Source organism: Falco punctatus (assembly GCF_963210335.1).
Source record: "Falco punctatus genome assembly, chromosome: 5".
Lineage (NCBI taxonomy): Eukaryota > Metazoa > Chordata > Aves > Falconiformes > Falconidae > Falco > Falco punctatus.
The window spans coordinates 28,923,166-28,938,780 of NC_137584.1; the positions used below are offsets into that span (position 1 = coordinate 28,923,166).

Consider the following 15,615-nt stretch of genomic DNA (forward strand, 5'->3'; position numbering starts at 1 on the left):
TATAATCTAGTGTCTGCCTCACGGCATCCCTCCCACCATCCCTCGAGGATGCACTCTGCTTGGAGTCTGCAGGCACCGTAAGGTGATTCACCGTGTGAGCTAGAGAGCCTTTTTCAAAACATTTGATGCCTTTACTGAGGGCTACATAGAGTACAGACGCATTTATTTCTGTTTCACAGATACCAGGAATTACAAAGAAGTTTAAATACAGCATTTTAAGATGTGTCCTGCTGTTTCCTCTTGCATTTACACAGGCTGTGTGAAGAGTTCATCTAATGTCTTTTATGCTTATGCTGAAGACAGAAATAAGGTATTTTTCTATTTCTGATAATAAGCAGCTACTCATAGTATGTTAAGATGCAGGTAAAATAAAAGCATGAACCCTAAAATACCAACCTTCCCTGTCTGAGAGCACTGAAAATATATGGTTTCCTCTGGAGAGACAACTTTCTGCTTAACTTTTCAGTCAGCTAATGGTAAAATGCAGTGGTTTTTCTTCTAGGCTACCCACTGAGGACAAGAAATAGGTGGGAAGGCCAGGAGTGATAATTCTGAAAATTTATTGCAAACAGCTGCTCTACAATAGCATGCAAGTCCCTCTCAAAACGGTGCTTGCTGGCCACAGCGAGGCAGCGCCGGGGACATGCCTCCCGCTTTCGCTGAAGGATCCACACCAAGGAGCCCCAGGTACGACACTGATGCTGGGATCCCTCCCCAAAGGGGTCGTACAAATCCTCTGCTCCCTGATGGCTCCCAGGAGCCTCGTTTTGCCTATTGTAGTGGGATTTGAACTCTGGGATTACACTGCCTATGTACTGGACAGTGCGCTCACTCCCCATTTCATCTTACATCCCATACTGGGGACCACATTCCAAGAGACAGTGCCAAGTCCAGACCCGGAACTGAGGCTTGCGCAGCACAAAGAGTAAATTTGACCTGCTTTAAGTGGCAGGAACGTGAATTTCATGTAACATCTCCTTAAATGAGATCTGAATCGAATATTACTGCATTTTTCTTCTGCTAAGACAAAACAAGATCTTCCTTCAAAACACCATGTCTCAGCACTTCTGGTACGATGCTTCGATTCTAGTACTTCTTCATTGGTAAATACCATTTAGAGATGAGCTGCTAAATATTGATTCACAAGATTAATTGCTCTGTCCTCCAGTGGCACTTATCCAAAATCAGCAGCTGGTGAGGATCCTCACAGTCTCGCTCAGAGCTGGTTGGGAGGGCTTTCTCCTCCATGCTTCCCAAGCAGCCACACTGCTTCTCACAGTCCATCTCCCTTTGCCACCCACCTCTCCAGTGCCGTCTCGCTGTGCAAGGGGTTATTTTGTCAGCAGCAGTTTTGCTCCAGCTGTGCTTCCAGGAACATGCTTGAAGATCTTGTGGCACGGGGTTGGGTTCAGCGGCAGTACTCCCGCTCGATGCTTGCCATGAGCTCCTCCTCTGAGTAATCATAGGATACTGTGGACTGTGCCGCCAGCTTCTTGCTGTTCCTTTGTGGGCACCTGCCAGGGAAGGCAATGAGTTATTGGTGTTGTGACAGAGAATCAAGACACAAGATGACCCTTACTTTTTTTTTTTTTTTTTTTTTTTTTTTTTGTGAATGGAAAGATCAAGTTGCATATGGCTTGCTGAGACACAGATACTCTGTCATGTCTAGTTCCCCCACCCCACAGACACATTGCTTGCTGACATTTGCTGTCACTTGGCACCTGTTTCAGTCTGCAAGTTCATTACAGCACAGCCCTTACAATGCTCCAGATCAAACTCCCAGAACCTTTCGGTGAGTTAGGTTTGAGGCCTGGCTAAGGGACTGCATAACCTTTATGCTAGTTACTAGTTTTAAGGTTTTATGCATTTTTGTTTGTATCTGTAAGGAATCTTTGTTTGTATCTATAAGGGATTTGAGTTTCAACCAAAATATGAATGCAAGTACCTCAGACTGCTCTTTGGCTTTTATTTATTTTCACATCAGCACAACTCTCCCACAAGTGGGAACCGATGTACGATTCAAAGGCAGCTGGTACGGGTTTTATTGGTGTTATCAGAGGTGGTTCGTGTTGGGTACAAGGGAAATCTGTCCCTACCTGCGTGAGGGAGAACAGTGAAAAGTCTTCTGCAAGCTTTGACCGCTGTAGCTCACACTACCAAGTCCGTCTACTGATCTTGCCCTCCAGGGCTGAAAAGGGGAGACAGCAGCTGCCAAGCGAGCACTCCTCTTTGACCTTGCAGAGAACTGGGAGGTGAGCTAGCCGGGCTGTCAGGCCAGTCATCTCTGGAAGCTAGGGCACGTGGCTCCGTGAAATGGAGGTCATGGTGAGGTACAGAGCTAAGCGGAGACTTGAGTTGGTAAATCTAAACTGTGAAGTGCTCTGCCATGACATGTCAACTGAGATTGGTGAGCTTACCTTATGACCATCCGCTGGTGGAGAATAAATAAGCAAGAAAGAAATGGTTTTGTACAGTTGCCAAAGAGGAGAGATTCCCATATCCAACAGCAGGGCTCCAAACCGGTCCCAGACGCATTATGTAGCATCTATTGACTTACCATTTCTCTGAGGACAAGATCTCTCCCACCCTTGGTCTGGCATCTGGGATTAATTTGGCCATCAGCAACCTCCAGTGAAAAAACTAAGGACCTGTTTACTAGATGAAATCTAAGGAGCTGCCCCAAAGCAGGCAAGTAAACGTAGAATCAGAAACCAAAGAACCCTGAAATGCTTTTCTAAGGAAACCTTGTCATATAGAGGAGGTGCTTTCATAAACTGCCCTTCCTGGGCAAGGGAGCACCCGCAGCATTCCTCGAACAGGCAGCAGCCAATCTCTGCTGCTATCGCTGCAGAGCAAAAGGCAGCAGTGCAGCCCTTCCTCTCTTCTTATCTGCCCGGCTCAGAAAGGCTCCTGCCCAGTCCAGCTGCTCTGACCCAGCTGTGTTAACACCGTGCCCGCCCCGGCGCGTGTCAGAAAGAGTTTGATGTTCTTCCTGGAGCAGCCTGGTGACCAGCCAGCTGGTGTGGCAGCTGGGCCATGTGGGTGTCCCACACTTATTTACGCTGCACCGTGCCCTTGATGGCAAGTTCTACTGGCAGCAAGATGGCAGCAAGTAGGATTTAGCCAGTGGACTCTTCTGCTTATTCCTTTTATTTTTTATTTTTTTTCTTCTGATGGTCTGCAGGGAGTCTGGTTTCCACCGTAGTAAATGAGAACTGGGAAGAAAGCTAAAGGTTCAAGAATTCAAAGCATACACCAGCAGCTACAAAGCAAGGATTGGGAAAAAGGAAATGCAGAAATCTGACTTAAGCAGGTGATTTATTGATTTAAACTCTGCACTGTGATAATCCTTAAACTAATTTTATATTACGTGATGAATTAGAGGCAGAGCTCTTGGCAGCTTGCTTGCAGGCCCACAGAAGAGTCATTGTTTCTCTTAGTGGTTACATAATTTCCCACTGTTAATTATTCCTGACACTTTGGCTTGCAGGGTGACCTCCAAGCATGGGAGAAAATCTCCAGGTAAAATTGGTACTCATTGAAACACAGATGTGCTCTTCAAAAGACAAAAGCAAACCTCACTTACCACGCACCTCTCGGAATTGAGAGGAATAGAGGGGGCTGTGTTTGTTTCAAGAGCAAAGGAAAACCAAGTTGCCCTTCATGTTCTTCCTCCCTATTTTTTTGTGGCAAATTTCTGTATCACTTAATATGGAAAAACTGAATTAATTAGGAAACAAGAGATTCAATATGGGTAACAGGAGAAAGTTCTGCACCCTGAGGACAGCAAGCAGAGGATCAGGCTGTGGTTGCACAGGCTCCATCCTTGGAGTCGAATTTCAAGACCTGACGGGACAAGGCCTGGAGGGTTCTGCTTTGACCTCACAGTTGATCCAGCCTGGAGCAGGAAATTGGACTGCAGACCTCCTGAGGCTCCCCCAGCCTGAACCCTGATCTCAAAGGTACGCTGGTGCAGCTGTTTCTGCTGGCCCTGGCATCAAGAGAGAGGCTGTGGCGGGGAAATTCCACGCACAGGACATGGGCAGGACAGGAGCTGTGGCCCACAGCCCTCTCCCACGCTCCGCCAGCTGCTCCGGCGCCAGAGGTGGCCCCTTACTGCTCCCACCAACAGGCAGCCGGGGCTGTGGATCGGGGCTTGCAATCACGCAGAATCCAGCTGAGGGCTGTTACCGTTTCCGATTTGGAAAATAACAGGTCAGTGCATTGAGGGGAAAAATTTTCAAACCTCAGATGTTCTGGGGGAAGAGGGAAACCCGGGAAGGAGCGAAGTGGAGAGAGAGCTAGCTGAAAAGCGTACAAGAGGGGAATTTGCAGCACGGTAGGACAGCGAAGGAAAAAAAGGCCGGTGCAGATCCATCAAGATTATTGTGCAGGCTTCTCGGTATCTCATTATGAAAAAGTTATTAACAGCTTGGAGGGAGTTTAGAAAGCAGCAATAAAAGTGATTTAAGAGGCTAGAGCAAAGCAATTTAGGAAAGAGGAAAGCAAGAAATATGCTCCATTTCAGCTAAAAGCCTCTCTGTGTTTAAAGATTATTAAGGGAAGGAGGGTTATTTATTTTTTTTTTTATGGAACAACAATGAACTATGCCATGAGGAGAAGGAATGCAAAGGGCAAAATTAGACCAAAAGTGAGCAAAACCACCTTGGAGCAAGGTCCCAGCTGTAAGGATGGCTGGCAGTGCCCCATCCCTGCTGTCAGGCAGCTGCCTGGTGCGGGGGAGAGCTGCCTGTGGGCTCTGGTGACAGCATCCCTGGTGGGTGGCTAGGGTGACAGCTCTGAGGCAGAAACCTGAGTGAAGTGCTGAAAACTAGGTTGGGGTGAATCTAGGCCAGTGTTTTTTATTGTTTTGTTGAGGATGGGAAAGTCCAGGGTTAATCATTAAAATGCCTTCTGCAAGACTTTGCAGCTGAAAAATGGGTCAAAACAACGCCCCGGTAACTCTGCCAGTGACACGAGCCTTGGCAGCAGCAGGAAGATCATTACCGCGTTCCTGGGCTGTGTCATCCCACCCGTGGACTACCAGATGCTAAAGAGCGGTTCCCAAAAGAACTGCGGGGGTAGAAGAGGGGTAACACAGTGCAATCAGGAATCCATCCAGCCGTGTTCCCGTGCACATCTATTTATTAGGGCCTGGTTTAGATGCTTACGTGGTGGCACACAGGCGTGTTTGCAGCACAGGGACCGCACACCTACAGCATCTGTCTCGCGTTGACTGCTTTCTTGGCAGATAATAGTATTAAGTCTCTGTATTTAGTTTTTCTTCTCCTTGCTTGGAATTTATTTCTTATTTAATGTGGCTTTACGGGAATTTCTTCAGTCAGCAACTCTATGAAGACAAGGCTGATTTTTGCTGCTTGTAACATGAGTGTTTATCTAGAATAATTCTAGCCACAGAAATGTGAAGGGTGAGGCACCTGCACACATTAACTGCTGTTTCAGGGGCTTGATTTGATTTGGTTTCTTCAAAATGCAGTTTTGCTGGGTGCTGGACCATTTTAAAAACAAACAAAAAAGAGGTTTGCATGCAGTTCTTGCCAGCAGAAATTGCAGCCCTGCTTACCATGGGTGGCAGAGGCAATCCGCACATGACCTGTGCTATGGGCTCTGCAGCGAGTATAAAGTAAATGTTATCTAAACGAAAATAAGCTCCTGCTCTGTCATCCCAGATCAGAAACCTGTTTCCTCTATCTCAGGTTTTCCTTTTGTGTTTCAAAGAGGGAGGGAGAAAGAAAGCCTTGGCAGGGGGTGAGGGGCCAGCGGGAGCCTGGGGGTGGGGAGCTTGGTGTGGGACTGCAGCAGGGCTGGGTGTGCACCCCCAGAGAAGACTGCTCAGTTGCTGTAGCCCAAAGCCTATTGAGGATGCTGGCGAGTCCAGAGGGGTTAAGGTCCCTGCGAGAGCACCTGTACAAACCTCACCCTCGGGCAGCCACATTTTGCAAGCACTCCCCAAACCAGCAGCCTCTCACCAGGTGAGCTCCCTGTCAGCTGGGAGGGAGAGGAGGAGGAGGAGGAGGAGGAGGAGGAGGAGGAGGAGGAGGAGGAGGAGGAGGGAGGATGGCAGCTGGCGCTGGGGCTCTCGTGTCACATCGACCAGCGCTGCTCGGCGTTACTAGGTCACAGCCCGATGGCCAGATTGGCAGATTAGTCAGCGCTCGAGTGCTGCAGGAGCAGAGGGGCTGGATGACAGTCAGAGCTTAATGTTGAAGAGAGTTGCTTTTTAGCATAAGAAGATGGTATTTTAAGATGGTTTTCCAAGCCTTTATGTTTCATCTGGGTTTCCTTAACATGTGCATCAAACTGTTCCCATTGCTCCCAGTGCCAGCAGACTGGGAGGCGCAGCCTGCTCGGTAGCTTTTGCTTGAGGAAGATTTCAATTTCTTTTGTGGGCACCCAGTGCAGTAGGTCCCCACCATTCCCAGGTCCCTGAGGGACACTCTTGTTGCTAACTGGTGTGGCATGGGAGTGTCTCATGGATTTTCTCTTATGATTCCTGGGAAGCAGAGATGTTCTTTTCTACATGCTGAAAGAGCCCACGGGTGACCTGTGGGTGAACAGGGCCTGACCTATTTGTTGGAGCGAACCTCCCCAGCTTGTCACAAGCTCCCTCAAGGTGCCTCTCTGCCATGTGGACAGCCTAAATTCTGCATTGCTCGTGACCAGGAATGAATTTCTATACTGTACTTGAGCTGGAGCCTGGATCTTCTCAGGCAGCACAGCTCCTGGGTTTTTTTAAATTGGCAAATAGGTAGAGGACAGAATATTTAGGACTCCAAACCATTCCACACCATTCCCACCTCGTTTGTACAGTGGGAGGTGTGCAGGAATAGCTTTTCCTTTTATGCTCCCTTTGTTCCAGCTGCTTTCTCCCCCTGCAGATACAACAAATGCACAGGGTACTCACTGATGGTCAGCATCGATCTCTGGGCCTGGTGGGCTTCTGGTTGCCAAAGCCTGGGAAAGGAGAAAAGTCATGTATTTCTGTTATAACACTGTAATGTTGAGGGATGTGATTCCGCCCCTCCACTCCGCTCCGGTGAGACCCCCCTGCAGCGCCGGGTCCAGCTCTGGGGCCCTCGGCACAGGGGAGACATGGACCTGTCGGAGCGGGTCCGGAGGAGGCCACAGACATGGTCAGGGGGCTGGAGCAGCTCTCCTGTGAGCACAGGCTGAGGGAGTTGGGGCTGCTCGGCCTGGAGAAGAGAAGGCTGCGGGGAGACCTTGCAGCGGCCTTTCGGCACTTAAAGGGGGCCTATGAGATGGATGTAGAGAGGCGCTTTATCAGGACCTGTAGCAACCGGACAAGGGGCAACTGTTTTAAACTGAAAGAGGGCAGATTTAGATTAGATACTAGGGAGAAATTCTTCACTGTGAGGGTGGTGAGGCACCGGCACAGGTTGCCCGGAGAAGCTGTGGATGCCCCATCCCTGGAAGTGTCCAAGGCCAGGCTGGATGGGGCTCTGAGCAGCCTGGTCTGGTGGAAGGTGTCCCTGCCCATGGCAGGGGGTTGGAACTAGGTGATCTTTAAAGGTCCCTTCCAACCCAAACCGTTCTGTGATTCCATGGTCAGTGCCGTGCTCTGACCGTAGAGCCAGCCCACACAGAACGGCTCACCACCATCTGTCTTATTCTCATACTGTGCAGAATGGGATGGTGGCACCCAAGTCCTCAGTCTGCCCAAGGACTGTCAGGGACCGTGCTCCTCCGTGGCAGGGGGTTGGGCTGAATGATCTGTAAGGTCCCTTCCAACTCAAACCATTCTTTATTTCTATGAAACCTATCTCTGTCTATAGCGGGCTATGTCTGCCCTGGTTTAAACCCCCTAACAACCTCCGCGGAGACAATACAGGTAAAAGACAGTCCGCTTTACTGAGCACTGTTCTGCTCTGTGTCAGTGTTGAGGGCAGCTGGGTGGCTGCAGGCCCCAGAACTGAAACCACTGAACGTTAACGTGGTAATCCTCCCAGTTTGCCCATGAATACCCACTGCCCCCCCCAGCTGACAGGTGGCAGTATGAAAACACCTGCTGAGGAAGGAAGTTACAGCAACACAGATCCAATTGTTTCTACCTGACAAAGCTGCTTCCCTGAAATGATCCATCTGGAGTGAAACATCCACCTTCCCTATGCTGGAAGCCCATGGATTTCCAACGGGGCACCAGAGGGTCAACCAAAGCCAAACCTTTGGCATTTAAAATGGGAAGATGATGGGACCTTGGGTCTGTCTGAGCCCCCAGCTGGACCAGTAACAAAATGAACCCGCTTCAGCCAGACGCTACTGAGAAGAATATAACTTTTCTCTTTTTCTACTTCCTCACTGTACTCGCATGGGGAAAGGAAGGGGGACAGGGATGAGGGCTGTGGCTTTGCACAGAACTAGACCCATTTTGACTTGCCATTATTTTTTATGAGCTGCAGTCCTAAAGCTGGTGGGCCTTCTTCCTAGAAGTTATCCTAAATCTCATGATGACACTAACAGATGTTAAATGGGTAGCACACAGAACCGAAGCGAGGACTTGGCTTCCAGAAAATAGAAATGAAAAGTTGTTCCATCAGCGTGAAAAAGAGAAAAAAAAAATTCTGCACAAGAAAAAAGGGAAGCAAAGGAAGCAGGGAGTGGTGCTGAAAACCTTCCAGGTCAGAGCCATTGCCTATACATCTGCTGTGCAGTGTTTCTGAAGGGCTGGATGGGATCAAGCGATTCCTCAGAAAGATCGTGTATCAAACCTGTGCTGTCCCGAGGTCCAGCTGTGCATGGGACTGGTGCCGGTAACCCTGGGAGCTATGGAGGGGATATCTCTCCATAGGCAGCACCGGTAAGGCAACGATGGCTTTATGCACAGTTTTGGGCTGATGTAAATCAGTTTGTGTTGCTCAGGCTTGTATATGGTATCTGCTGGATAGAAATGTCCACCTGGGTGTCCGCTGTTAATGCGTGGCACCTGACTTCAATTTGAGAGGAGATGTTTTCACTATGGTCCTTCCTCAGCTGCTTTCCAGGTGGATGGACAGGAATTGAGGTTTAAACACAGTGGTTTCAGGCGCTGCTAGGCACACAGGTACTTGGCAGCAAACTATTCAGCTCTTCCCCGGTTCCTGGCTGGGCTTTGTGCTGCTGCAGTCACCTTTGGCTCCCATGCTTGAGCAGGTGAGGGGGGGCTGCAGCAAAGACTCCTCTCTCATGGCACTGCATCAACACCTCTTCCAGGCAAACCCTAAGTGGCTTCTATTTCTGGAGCTGGGAAAGGCGTCTGCTATCCACTGTCTTTCATGTCCTAGCTGCTTGCTTAAAATTACAAACTAGTTCTCTACAGAAGACTTGTAACATCTTTTGATGCCTGTCAAAAGGCACTCCACTTCCCCTCAGAAGAGCCCGCGCTCTTTGGCAGCACTTTGTTTTCTCTGGAAGAGCCTGAACTGTTCTAGAAACAGCTCCTGGGTCCAAGTGGAGATGAGGCTATGTGAGAAAGCTGACAGTGATGGAAGAGAGTTCCCGCCTGGTTTTTTGGCATAGTTTCTTGGCAATCTCCTACAAGTGACAAGAGCAAGCAGCAGAGCCAGGAGGACACCGTGCTGAGCTCCAGGGGCTGACTTCTCCTGGGAGCACACCCCACAATGCAGCCCTGCATCCTCATCATCACCATCACCCACTGGGCTACTGCTGCCACCCTGGTTTCCTACCACCAGGCAAAGTACATTATTCATTCTCAGCACCGAGGGGAATACAGTTCTCAAGGAGTGCTTTGATGCTACTCTTCCCACAGCGAGAACCCAGCTTCCAACAGTTCTGGGCAAAGGATGGGTTTGGATCATTTTAGGGAGGGGTTTGAATTGTACAGTAAGTTGTCTTTTTTTCTTCCCTTGTGGCTGACTCCTCCATATTACGAGCTGTACGTGTTGTGTGGGTGGAAGACAGAATTAATTAGTCATCAGGATGGAGCAGCTCTGGTTAGCAAAATCTGCTTCCCTGTGCAAAATCAGCTCCTACCTTCTCCAAGGGATCTGTCAGCAACAACACTTATTTCCCAAGAGAATTTGGCATTGGTACAGGTAGACATTTAATTTGGTGCATGAGGGAAAAACGGTGGTGAGTAAAACCAAAAAGCACCTCCAGCCTCTGCCTTTCCACTGCCATCAGAGCCTCCTTGCTTCGGGAGCTGCTCCTAACCCGTCCGGGTGAACGACGCGTGGCTTCGCGGTGCCCAAGTGACACCCTGCGGGCAGCAGGCAGGATGCGGAGCCAGCTGTCGCAGGCAGTGAGACATAACAAAACCTGACCCCACCCAGCCCGCTCCGGATTGCTGTAATGTACATGATGCAAGTTCAGCAGATAATTAGTATTAGCCCTTTTTGTGGGTTAAGATGATGTGCACGTCACGACACTTTAGTATTATGGGTTCCTATCCTACAGCTAAATAAGTAATTGCTGGCCTGCTTGGCCTATGCCCTGTTAAGAGATAAATGAAGTCAGCTTCTCCTTTCTGCAGCTTGCAGTCATCTTTTTATTACTCATCCAGACTGCAGTGTGTCTCCTTGTTTTCCACCCTGTTCCCAGCGTCGGCATCTCGTGCTGGGGTCTGTTGTGCTACAAAGCCCCACATTGCTACCACGTCCAGGTTTAAAGGGTTGGATATTAAGCTCACCCAGCATGTACTCGGGTTTAATTTAGTGTAATGAGATGTGAGGCGGAGTGGTGTGACAGCCATTGCACACACAGTTCAGCCGTCCTTTACGTTAGGGCAGTGGCTCCTGCGGGACAAGGCAGAGTGGAGAGCTGGACGCAGGGGCTATTTCTCTCTACTCCCCCCAACCCGGTGCAAGCTGTGGCTGGCCGTAGCTCCGAGCTGCCCTCAAGCTGTGTTGAAACCGGCCGATGACAGCCTCAACTAGTAAAATCACATCGTCTCCAAAACTGGGTGGCCGATTTGAAGCTGCCTCTTAGGGGTGCTCCCTGTACTGCCCCCCAAAACATTATTTGGGAGACTGTGAGTTGGTCCTGGCCAAAACTATGCCAGCTCAGTGGGGCAGACGGCCATGGTCTGACGCCAGGCAGTTGCTATGGTATAGTTTGCTGGTACGGATACAGCCCTGAGATATAGTAGAGTAGAGGTACAGACCCTGAGTGGTCCCGTGATGCGCAGGGGAGCCTGGAGAGTGACTGAGTCAGTGTCTACGTGGGAGCAGTGTGGTCCCCTGCTAGTGCTGGTCCACTGGTCTGTGGTTTCATTTTGTGGCTTTTCCGCAGGATGTAAGTCAGTGCCTCCTTCCCTACCTCTGCTCCTCCCAAATCCCTCTTCACAAACACCCCGTGAACTGGACCAGGGGACCGATCGGAGCTGGAATGAAAATCCCCTCCTTTGGGGGGGAGGAAGGTGATGTCGGCCGGCTGGAGTGTGTTGCAGATGCCGTTTGCAGCAGAGCCACAGACGGTACAGCAGAAGGGCAGCACCCTCCAGCGACGCCCGCAAATAATGTGGATGGTTAAGGCCGTCATCACCGCCAAATACCGCCTCTCACAAACCGCAATTGGAGTTATCGCTGGCAAAAAACAATCTAGCTTACCCAACGTGTCAGCAGGTACCAAACGGGCCCTATAGGCCCAGCTGCATCCTAGGCAAAGCACTCCCAGCCTTGCTCAGGTCTGCAGCAACATCCTCTGGCCAGCGAAGGAATTGGGAACAGGCGGTGGACGGGAAGTGGGCAGGGATGCAGGGAGTTCCCACGCTGCTTCTCTCCTGCCAACGAAAACACCAGCTCCCAGCTATTCTGCGCATGCCCTGGGCTTAGTGTTTAGTTCAGGGATGGTTTCAGGGCAAAAGCAACCTATGCTCTACCAAGTGATGTGGGAGGGTGGGTGGGAAATACCTAAGTCAGCAGTTTTCCAAGTGCAGCTGAAACACAGCTGTGCTGGGAGGGTGACACTGGCTGAGGGGACAGCAAGCTCCCTGCTTGCTGGGCTCTGGTAAAGTTTCAGGTGCTTTTAAATAGACAAGGAACATAATGTGAGAAAGAGGGAGACCTTTTGCTCAGCAACCACCAGATCCATACCTGGACAATTGCAGAATCTGAAATAATCTCACTTTGACCTTTTACTTAGCTGCTTCCCTAGTTTGGAGCTCAAGGATTCCCAAATGTTCAGTTGGAAAAGACCTTGTCTGAAGGACCCTGGCCAGTGGAGCACAGCTCCTGACACAACTGTAGGAGAACGTCTTGACTTGGCTCTTTTTTTTACCATTAAAACCAGGAAGAAAAAGCTGAAATAAATTGCTAACAGCACTGAACTAGAAAGATCAAATTTCTGTTTGGAGGAAGCATACTTTCATTAGAGTAGGAAAAATAAACCTATCTGAGTTCCTGTGAGAAACTAATGGGGCTTGACATAAAATGTCCCCACAGGACCCCTGTGTGTTTGCAGCTGGGACCAGCCAGCCACAAGATGATGCTGTGCCACATCAATGTGCAGAAAGAACATTTATCTGGCTGAAAAAAATCACGCAAAGCTTTGAAGACCTGGGTGTTTGGAAAGTATATGACAGTCGCTCTAGGAGTCAGCTAAACATACCCTCTACCCGTGTTATTCCTGTGCTGCAGCTGGGGCTTAGGTTTACTGTAATCACATCCCCTCTCCAGTTAGGAGGAGTAACGGCACCATGGAAAAAGCTGTTAAAAGCAAGACCCTAACATGTCTGCGTGATTCTACCATTTCAGGAAACCAGTGGGGAAACGTCTGAGGCTGCAGCCTCTTCCCTGGTTTCCACCAGGAGCTGCCACCCTGCTCTGTGCTGCAGCAGCACCTGCAAAACCACAAGTACTTTTTCTGTCTTGAACAAAGAAACAAGGAAAAAGCACGTACAATCATCTGGAACCGAGGGCAAACCTGAAAATGGACATTTGATGCTGATAAGGAGGTGCTGGGGTCTGCTCCAAGCTGGATTCAGGTTCCCCATTAGGATTTGGTTCCCAGCCCACTGCTGTGATGTGCTTTCATGCTTCTCACTCCAAAGCACTATTTGAATGCAACAGAGGTATCTCAAGCTTTAAAATGCAGCTGCATCCCTCTCCACCAGCCCTTGCCACCTGGCATGACCCCCCATCGGCGCTGCCAGCTTGCTGCTGGAGGACAAGGTGCATCGGGGTTCAGGTGCGAAGCACAGCGTTGGTGCAGAGCACGCTCAGGAGAAACCCAGCCTGACAGCAGAGAGCTGAGCCCTGCTTGCAGGCACCCGCTCTCTTCTGGCTGGTGGCAAACCCCTCCTCTCCTCCTGCTGGCCAGATCTGCTCCTCCACGGGCTATTTCTTCACCTGACTTTTCTACTGTAATATCTCCTCATTGCCTTTCCTCCTCCTCCCTCATCTTTTCTCCATTAGCTCTGTTGAATCAACTTATCCTTTCTGCTCTGGAATTTCTTTGCTCGTTCTCCAGTTTGCACAGCTGAACAGGGCAAAGCAAGCAGGTTCCCACCACAACAGAGAAATTACAAATGACTGGTTGAGAAGCTGGCAAGACCAACAGAAATTGCCCTCAAAATTTCTAGCAAGGAACTAGTGACACAGCGAAGCTGGTATCCCTTTCCAGAAACCTCCTCCACCAGCCTCATGGGAAGGGTGGGACTGCAGTCTGCACAATGACCCCAAAGAATAAACTGCATCCAGTAAACAACCAAAACTTGGTGCTGCAAAGTTTCCTCCCTCCTTCTCTCAGGCTAGTGACTTTTTAGGCCTCCAGGAGTCAGAAGGGTAAGCCCACGACTACTGTCTGTACCACAGCCACCTCAGCTTCAGGCAAAGAAAACGCTATCAAGAAGAGCTTCAGGTTCAACCTGAAAATATTTAAGACTTCTCTTGTACGGCTTTTACATCTTTGAAAAACACTGGTAATTCTTTGCTGTCTTTCAGACCACTTGTCTGGGTGCAACCAGAGATGTGAACCTCATTCCCAAACAAGACACATCATCAGCAGCTGGACAAGGAGACACATAAGGTGCTTGGCATCCCTGTCACCTCATGGGCAGCACAGCTGTGTGCCACGGCCACCTGGCCACGCTGGGTGACCGAGGCCCCACGCGCCTGCTTCAGCCTGAATTTTGAGGGCCCTCACAGACATCTCTGCGCTGCAAGGCGTGACGGTGTTCCCACCGTGGGTTTGCACTGGGTGTGACCACAGCTCGGGGCAGCTAAGGTGATGCTACGGGTTCCTCATCATTATTCCTGCCAGAGGAGAAGGTATGCCCCCCCCCCCCCCATGCCACCCCAGGGGCCACGTCTTAAATTCTTCAGTCTTTCTGGTTTGCTTCTTGTCATGAGTTCACTAGTATCTACTGCCACAGTATACTGTCTCTTTACTGATTTTTGTGAAGAAAGATGAGGGCAGCTCTGTGGCCTTTCTGATACATAATTACCCAGAATACACATCACTTCAAAACAGAGCTAAAATACCACTTTATGCACAGGAAAATTCACAACTGATGTAATTATTATTTTTAAAGATCCAGCCACGATATTCACACGGGGAAACAGAGGGAAAACAGACAGCAGCAGCCTCTGTTCCCATAATTAAAGATAAATGGGAGACATCAGGAAGACTGTTCATAAATGAGAGTCCCTCAGAGGAGAAAGCAGTGCTGGGCTGAGCTCTCCTGTTCGTACTGCAGGAGGGTTTGGAGTTAAAAGAGCAAGGAAAAAATACAACAAGAGCTCTATTTTTTCCATTTCCAAATCTTTTTTTCTTTGAGGCTTTTCTTTAAAACTTGTCTAAAAAAAAAAAAAAAAAGGGTTCTCATACTGAACCCTGCCAAGTTTCCTAATGCCAAAATTACTTTGTATTAAAGCTATCCTTACCCCATGGACGTGCAGTTTGGCAATGGAAACAACACACTTCCAAAGAGCAAAACTCAAGCATGCAAGGCAGAAAGTTCCTGGGTCCTAAGTGTTCGTTTCTATATTTATTACTTCAGTCTGACGACATTCGCGCATCTGTGGAGAGCAGCGTTTATCGAACAAGCAACACACAAGTTTCAAAGCCAAGCAAAGATGAAAGAAGCCGGTGACTTTTGGCCTCATCCCCAGATGATATAGATGCTACGTTTTTTTGGTTTGGTTTGGTTTTGGTTTTTTGGTTGTTTTTTTTTTTTTTTTTTCTGGGGTGTGTGTGTGTGTGTAAGATAAACTCCCTCAGAGGTAAATCCATTATTTGTTAAACACAAAGAGACCGAAATGCTTCTTCAGGGAGAGCCAGGCTGCACTCGCAGCGGCTAGCAAACATCGCGCCGCAGCTTTACGTTCGCATTTGTAAACTCCTGCCGACAAGCCCGCCCCAGGGAAAGGCACCAGCTGCACTTCATGAAGTCGAGCTATTTCCACAAGGCAGGAAAAGCAACTTTCAGTGGCCCAGGAAAACGGGAGAGGGGTTCGGCCCCTGCGGGGACGGCGCTCCCGCCGCACCAGCGGGAGCGAGGGCAGCCGAGGGCCGGCGCGGTGCGCCCGCGGCGGTACGAGCGCAGAGCCCCGGTCCCCAGCGCTCCCCAGCCCCGCATGGCGGGTCCGGGATACCGGCCGGCAGGTGGGCCCGGTAGCGCGGTCCCGGCCGGGCACTTAC

General features: G+C 49.7%; 1 protein-coding gene and 1 long non-coding RNA gene across 3 annotated transcripts in view; one reads left to right on the forward strand and one right to left on the reverse strand.

The window, feature by feature from the left end:
* Positions 1 to 146: 146 nt before the first annotated feature.
* Positions 147 to 15,615, reverse strand: part of CYS1 (cystin 1) — a 28,324-nt gene continuing 12,855 nt past the window's right edge. Inside the window, exons 2-3 of one of the 2 annotated variants that reach the window (XR_013928159.1) lie at positions 6,819 to 6,975; positions 147 to 1,514 (exon numbers count right to left, since the gene is read on the reverse strand). Coding sequence is in view for 1 of the 2 variants with exons in the window: in XM_080387873.1 (XP_080243999.1) it covers positions 1,409 to 1,514; positions 6,926 to 6,975 (156 nt within the window). In the remaining variant the exon portion in view is untranslated. The remainder of the gene's footprint in view (positions 1,515 to 6,818; positions 6,976 to 15,615) is intronic. The other variant, XM_080387873.1, reaches the window with a different exon arrangement.
* LOC308064042 lies at positions 4,126 to 15,608 on the forward strand. The gene is made up of 3 exons (XR_013928169.1): positions 4,126 to 4,215; positions 13,917 to 14,243; positions 14,975 to 15,608. It is a non-coding gene; the product is annotated as an uncharacterized lncRNA (long non-coding RNA).